This window comes from Helianthus annuus, chromosome 6, assembly GCF_002127325.2.
Source record: "Helianthus annuus cultivar XRQ/B chromosome 6, HanXRQr2.0-SUNRISE, whole genome shotgun sequence".
NCBI lineage: Eukaryota > Viridiplantae > Streptophyta > Magnoliopsida > Asterales > Asteraceae > Helianthus > Helianthus annuus.
The window spans coordinates 8,529,942-8,537,744 of NC_035438.2; the positions used below are offsets into that span (position 1 = coordinate 8,529,942).

General features: G+C 32.8%; 1 protein-coding gene across 1 annotated transcript; it reads left to right on the forward strand.

Moving 5' to 3' along the window:
- The first annotated feature begins 277 nt into the window (after positions 1–277).
- On the forward strand, positions 278–1,061 carry LOC110864576 (extensin-like). Its single transcript, XM_022113677.2, has one exon. It carries the CDS (start codon positions 322–324, stop codon positions 817–819), a length of 498 nt encoding a protein of 165 aa, XP_021969369.1. The 5' UTR covers positions 278–321; the 3' UTR covers positions 820–1,061.
- The last annotated feature ends 6,742 nt before the right edge of the window (positions 1,062–7,803 follow it).

The window sequence follows — 7,803 nt, forward strand, 5'->3', positions numbered from 1 at the left end:
CACCGAATCCTGCCTCCCACTTTCCTCTTTACTCTTTACACTTTCTTATCATTTACATTTGGAAATTCGTTTCGACTTTAAATAACATTTTAAACTTCTTACTAAGGTTTTTTTTGGGTGTCATTATTAAGTAAATCCTGTTAGAAAAAAAAAATACTAAAACATAACATATCATGTAAAATTACACACAAACTAAAACAAAATCATAAAGACAATTAAATAACAATTATTATTATTATTTTCAACATTTTCGACTCCTATAAACCCCCAACCCCCCACACCTATCCACCCCTTGCTTCATTTCCAAATCCTCATCCCACCATGACACATTTTTCCCACACATCTCTTCTCTTTACTATTTTTATCATCATGGTTGGAACCCCCAATCTCCGAACCGTTACCGCCCGAACAACATCATATTCCCGAGACCAAGTCTCATGCACTATGTGCGACGAATGCGAAAACCCATGCCAACCCCCACCATCACCACCACCACCTTCACCACCACCGCCCGCCGACACAAATTGCCCGCCACCACCCTCTCCACCATCTCCCACCAGCAACCCCCCTCCCGCCACCCCATCGGTTCCAAATTTTCCATACTACTCCCCTCCACCACCACCCCCCGGCGGTGGTGGCTACGGCTACCCTACCCCACCACCACCCAATCCAATTCTACCATACTTCCCATTCTACTACTACAATCCACCACCACCGGGTCAGATTTCGGGTTCGGGTCCGGGTCGGATAAACATCAACCGGGTTCAAAATCAAATCATTCTGCCGGTTTTTTTTATAATAATATTCTTCTTTGTTTAAGAATTGAAGTGGTTATATCTTATATGAATATATGGGAATGGTATTCCGATTCGGTCACTAATATTAGTTTTTTTTTTAATTTTCTGACTTTTGATGATTCGACAGCAAACAATTGCAGAAGAATGTTTTACCTGCGATCAAGTGAAGAGTTTGACAGGATGTTTTTCTGTGATTTTCTTTGATTAATTATTGTAGTTTTACCATCTCAAACAATAATGAAAAAGGTTTTTTGGCTTTGTCTACACCTAACTTGTTGTTCATCAATTATTGGTAGCTAATTTTGGTTCACATTATATGCATTTATCACCATTATAATCTCATTGCTTTTTTTAGGTGTTACGTGTTTATTGCATAACTAATTTTAAGTAAATTGAAAAAATTATTTAATAAAATTGTGTATATGATGCTTGACATATAGTCGAAATTAGAAAGAAAGAGGAGTAGTTGTTTACGTAACTGTCTGATATATCACAACTAAAGCAAAGTTCTTTCTCATTGCTTTTTATTGTTTTTTTGTTACATGTTACGCGTTTGATTTGATATAGAACCAATTTTAAATAAATTATTTTTTCGTACAATTGTGTATATAATTCTTGGCATATAATCAAAAGTAGAAAGAAAGTGGAGTAGACGTTTACTTTACTTTTTTTTTCTCAATAACAAATTAATTTATTTATAATTCTACACCATTGTTTACACTGGGACTCGAATTCTTGACCTCTTACGGAGAAACACCATTTTACATACTTGGATATCAACGTCCACTTGAACAAAGCCACTTTGATAAGTAGACGATAACGTAACTATCTTATGGATCACAGTAAAAGTTAATATGTGTATCCTAATCTATATTTATTTATATTTACATTAAGAAAGGAAAATCTAGCATATCTTAAAGAATAATTTAAATATCATCTAATTAGTACGGTGTACATATTTTAAGAAAGATGTATAGTAGTGAGTGATTACTAGTTAGTGATCGTGTCTATTATCGGAAGTAAATCAATTTAAAAATAAGCTTCAATCATTCATGAAAATGTATATGGCAAGCTGGCAAAAGCATAAAGTGGCAATCAACAATACTTGGGCTTCAAATATTATTCGCTTTTGGGTTAACTTTGCAACAAATGGGCCAGGAAAAAAGGAAAAGAAGGTCTTCCTTTTTAATTGTTTAGCATAGAAGCAACTCAACTTTCAAAAGTGTATCCTCACTCACATATATTTTAACTAAGGGTTATTCGTCGATAGTTAATGATAACCAATTACTAGAATTAGAGGGTGAGTTTTGTTTTTTTGGATTTCTATATTGAATATGAAGGATTATAGTTTCAACTTTTTTATGCGGGTATTTCGTCGAATTTGAAATCTAATTTTTAAATGATAGCATGTTTGATTGGAATATGATGAAATTGGAATTGAAATGAATTTATACAAATTCAAAATGCAATATAATATTTTCTTCAAAATTGCAAAGGAATTAAACCAAACGAATTGGAATATCTCACTCACTCATCATCACTGTCGCCGCCACCCTACCATAATCGCACCAGTCGACGACGCCACACCACTATGACCCTCTTCTTGTTAACCGCGCCACTACAGATTCCCATTGGCAACACATACCACCACCACCATCATTGTTTTACAAAATCTAATATAAAATCAATTTTCTAATTTGTATATTTCCTATATATAATTTACTAGGTTAGAGCCCCGTGTATTACACAGGTTAAATAAATGTAATTCTATATACTAAATATAAAAGAAGTTATATCTTTAAAACCACTCGTGTATTGTATGTGTTGAAGAAAACTAATTTTATATACCAAATAATTAAAAACTTATATATCTTTAAAAACTTTGTGTGCTGTATGGGTTGAATAAATATAATTGTGTATAGAAAGTAGTAAAAAAGTTATACCCTTAAAAAACCACGTGTAATACACGTGGTTGAACAAATATAATTTTATATACTAAATAATAAAAATGTTATATCTTTAAAAATACTAACGGATATACTCGATGGATATGGTGATAATTAACTTTCATGTAGTGTTTACTTATTATAACATTTTACTTTGTTTTGTTGTTTATCATTAGGTTAGAAACTTATGTATTACACAAGTTATAACATTTTACTCTATTTTTATATATTTATTAACAGGTTAGAAACTTATGTGTTACACGTGGTTGAATCAATAAAATATAATGATGATAATATTGTAACTGTTTTTAAGAAATAAATTATAAGACAAATCTAATTTTATATACTACATAATAAAAAAAGTTATATCTTTAAAAGTACTGACGGATGTATTTGATACGCGATGGATATGATGATAATTAACTTTCATGTATTATTTACTTATTCAGATATTTTACTTTTTCTTTTGTTATTATTAGCTTATAAGCTTATGTATTACACAGATTATAATATTTTACTTTACTTTTATTTATTATTAAATGTTAGAAACTTATGTGTTACACGTGGTTGAATCAGTGAAATAGAATTACGATAATATTGTAAGTGTTTTTAAGAAATAAATTATAAGTTAGTGATGTTGTGGCTAAATAATTATAAGAGTAAATTGTCAAACCATCCCTGAGGTTTGGGCATGTTTGCAATTTTCATGCAAAACAACTTTTTGTACCATATAGTCCTTTACTTTTGTAATTTTTTGCCATTTTCATCCAAACGTCTATTTTGTTTTATTTTTTCTATCAAACATTTGGATGAAAATGGCAACACTTCCCAAATCTTAGGGACGATTTCGGCAAAAAAAGTCAGACGTTTGGATGAAAATGACAAAAAAAATTCCAAAAGTAAAGGACTATATGGTATAAAAAAAATTGTTTTGCATGAAAATGGCAAACATACCTAAACCACATAGACGATTTTGATAATTTACTCTAATTATAAATACTATGTATATTAATGATATAATAAATACTTTGATATAAATATTATATTAGAAAATAGGAAAAAATCAGCATAGTATAAAGAATATTAGATATCTTAAAAAAACCATATAATATATATAAGTATAAATTTATATGGTTAACTGCTGTTATATATCGAAGGATCTATATCTGTATTAGTATTAATTAACTTTAACTATTATATATCCAAGGATCTATAGTATTAACTTTCACTATATACGATAATAAATGGATTTAATTTTATTATAATAAAGCAAAGACATGATAAATAAATTTGAAAAATAAAAGGGTAAAAAATAAAAAGATAATTCAACTAACTAATGGATGACTTTAACTTAATTAATAGTCATAATATCTTTTTATTTAGGCGAAAAAAATTGAGGTTATCTCGTAGAGCGCCATGTGTTCTTTATATGGTTTCTTTTATTATATAGTAAAATAAGATAAGATTAAATATTGTATGCGAGAAGGTTTTACTATTAAGTTTTGAGTGTTTTGATTGGTTAATGAAATTTGCAGGTCAATGGATAGATGCCATTTGGCATCCACTATTTTTTTTTAAATTATCTATACACACAAGCAAAAAATGGACATACCGCTCGGTTTCTCTCCAGAAGCTTTGGATTAAAAACACCGAGATCTGGTAAACCCTAATAAACTTGTCTAGTTGCTTTTGCATCAGCGCGTTAAAGCTTGCGGATAAATTCTCCTTACCCGGAATCATGATTTAAACAAAAAAGAGATAAGCAACGCACCTCTTTGTAGAAGAAAAGAGAGAAGGAAGGATCACCGGAACTATTTGCTGCTATTAAAAAGAAGAGAAAGAAGTAGAGATCAGAGAAGAAAAGGTAAAAAGTGAAAAAGATTTTCCCCTTTATATAAAGGAAATATGTTGTAAGACAGTCGGTCGCCCATCTGTCCAATCAGATGTCACTTCTGGAGACGGTTACGATTCCCAAAAAGGGTACACTATGGACACATGTAGGTGACTAACTGGCGGACGCCACGTCACCGTTCGAACAACAAAATGGACCATGCGAATTTTACCAAGTCCAAATTCGAACTTGATAAACTGGGGGACTTGTATATACATAACCGAGTTCGGACCACTTTGAAGGTCGGACGAATGTATAAGAAAAGAGAGAAGGAAGGATCACCGGAACTATTTGCTGCTATTAAAAAGAAGAGAAAGAAGTAGAGATCAGAGAAGAAAAGGTAAAATGTGAAAAAGATTTTCCCCTTTATATAAAGGAAATATGTTGTAAGACAGTCGGTCGCCCATCTGTCCAATCAGATGTCACTTCTGGAGATGGTTACGATTCCCAAGAAGGGTACACTATGGACACATGTAGGTGACTAACTGACGGACGCCACGTCACCGTTCGAACAACAAAATGGACCATGCGAATTTTACCAAGTCCAAATTCGAACTTGATAAACTGGGGGACTTGTAGATACATAACCGAGTTCGGACCACTTTGAAGGTCGGACGAATGTATACCTTCCAGGGGACCGAATGCTCAAAAGGCCATGACCAATAACAAAATAGGTCCGTCCCTCCGAGGAAAGGACGCACATCATAAAGTGCGTCCAGCCGAATGACGTCATCTAAAAACCAACTGGTATAAATACCCTCTCCAAGTACACCTCAAGTACGATTTTCTGAACCTTCGTCCTCATTCTTTCTCTACTTTCTCTCTCTAAACAAATACTTATCCTCACGCTGGAGGGCGGTCGCAGAGTAGCCCTCCCACCTCTACGGCGAGCCTAACGGTTTGTTGCTTGTGCAGGTTCAACTTCTCAAGCTATTAAAGATCTAATCGTGATCGATCCAGAGTTCGGTCCACTTTTTGGATCTTCACCCACTTTTCTATTTTCTCCATTATAGATTTAGGTTTCAAGAGGAAGAACAAGATGTGATTCTCGGTCTCTTATATAAAGCGGTTCAAATCACTCCAACGGTGATTCCGTGTTTCTTCACTCAGGGATCGGTGGATCGCCTTATCACCATCAACTCGGTATATGTGTGTATATGTGTGAAATATGTATAATAAAACAAATATTAGAGTAGAGAGAGGGTATGTGTAGGTTGTGGTGTAGCTTTTAAGGGACTGGGGGTGCCCCCCTCCCCCCCTTCCCACGAATGTTTCGGTTAGAAGTGTAATATTTTCGATTTTTCTTCCGAAACTTTTAAAATTATATAGGTCCACTCCCGCCAATTATTTTGTCTAAAAATATACTGCCCCTACCAAGTTTATTCTCAAAAATATATATACGTATTTTCGGATTGAGTTGAAAAAAATGTGAAGAACGTGCTAAAATTTAAGTAAAGTTTGTTATTACTTTATATATAAATCAAAGGTGAGGGTTCTTTTTTTGAGTTAAAAAAATGTGAAGAACGTGCTAAACTTTAAGTAAAGTTTGTTATTACTTTATATATAAATCAAAGTTGATGTTTCTTTTTTATCTTATAGGTCTTAAAGATCGTTGGGCTGAGTTGTAATTCTTCGTCCAGGTACTTAACATTTATCTCTTATCATTATAAATCTTTGGTCTTTATTTTTGTTAAACAATATTTAGCGTTTTAATGTGTAAAAACATCTCATTTGAATGAATGAAGATTATGTAGTTTTATTTGGAGTTATTATTGTTTGACCCGACCCGAATCGAATATCCGACCCGAACATATAACACGAAACATAGCGATAGGAAAAAAAGTTGGTCCCGTGACTTTCCCTCTTCCCGAAACTTTTAGTCAAGCTCCGTTTGTAGGAGAGGGACGAGAGAAGAAGCTATATATCAAGTTAATTTGTTATGATGTAAGTAGACCCAATAGATATTGAACGGAACTTACCTAGACTCGGGTCCATACATTTAGCCCAATATGAGAACACCTGATCGAATCTAAAAACATGTATTATTCAATGAAAGAACCTCTACACTAATCATCTTGAAAACTGGCTTCGTTTAGCACAAAAAAAATAATTATCTATTTGATCCGATACATGCAAGCATGCATGCATGCATAGATACATTTGTGTGTGATACATTATTTGAGGCATAAAAATTACAAACATAGTTGTAATACCTTATTAATAGCTTACGTTGGGCATGTTGTTAACGACAAATATCCTCAACCTATGTTAGAAGTAACGATTGGTTTTAACAAAATGCTACAACTTTAATAGTACAACATGGTTTTAATATGTTTCATGTTTTACCCAAAGAAAAGGGGCACGACTACGAAAAAAACAGGTTATATAACATTGTGACACACTTAAGAATGCGTGAGTTTTATAGGAGAGCAATATTTGCATCCATTGATGATTGATGTATGTAAGCAATTTGGCATATACGTAAATTGAACACACCATTGTAATGGGTTAAAACGTACAATCATAATAGGAAGAGTACTTGCATAACCGAAACTCATAACAACAATAAACGAGACCTAAAAGTTGAATGTACAGTAGTAGTTGTGTGGAATGTGGTAATAAACACTACAATTTGAGAATCCATTATTAAAAAGTGAATTAGGTATGGAAAAACTAGACACGTAATGGTAATAGTTTGACGTTATTTTAAATGGCGTTGATCCAAGACATTTTAAAGAACATAGTTAAAAAAAAGTAATACTACTATACTCGGATTAAAAAAATAAAAATTCTAATTCTGTAGTATAACTTTTTTTATTTAAGCGAGCGAAGCGCACAAATAATCTAGGACATAATACATGTATGTTCTATGATGCAATTTATGTTATTTAACTATAAGTTGTTTTAAACACGTTGTAATGAGTTGGAGACAAAATTATCCGTACAATTTGTGCATGCGTCAAACCATTTAAATTTAGGTGCATCAATGTTAAGTTAGACACGTCATTGAAATATTGTTGGTGTATATTTTGTATGTCCGCCACTGTGCGAATAGGCTAGATAGAATGTGTGTTGAATATTGTATAGATTAGTGTGAAAACGGATCAGGTTTTGTAATGTAAATATCACATTCGTTCGGATGGCCGATTCGCACGAATGGGACATCACA

What these genes read in the sequence shown, in the direction of transcription:
- LOC110864576 (XM_022113677.2), top strand. Translation starts at nt 322, where the DNA reads ATGACACATTTTTCCCACACATCTCTTCTCTTTACTATTTTTATCATC.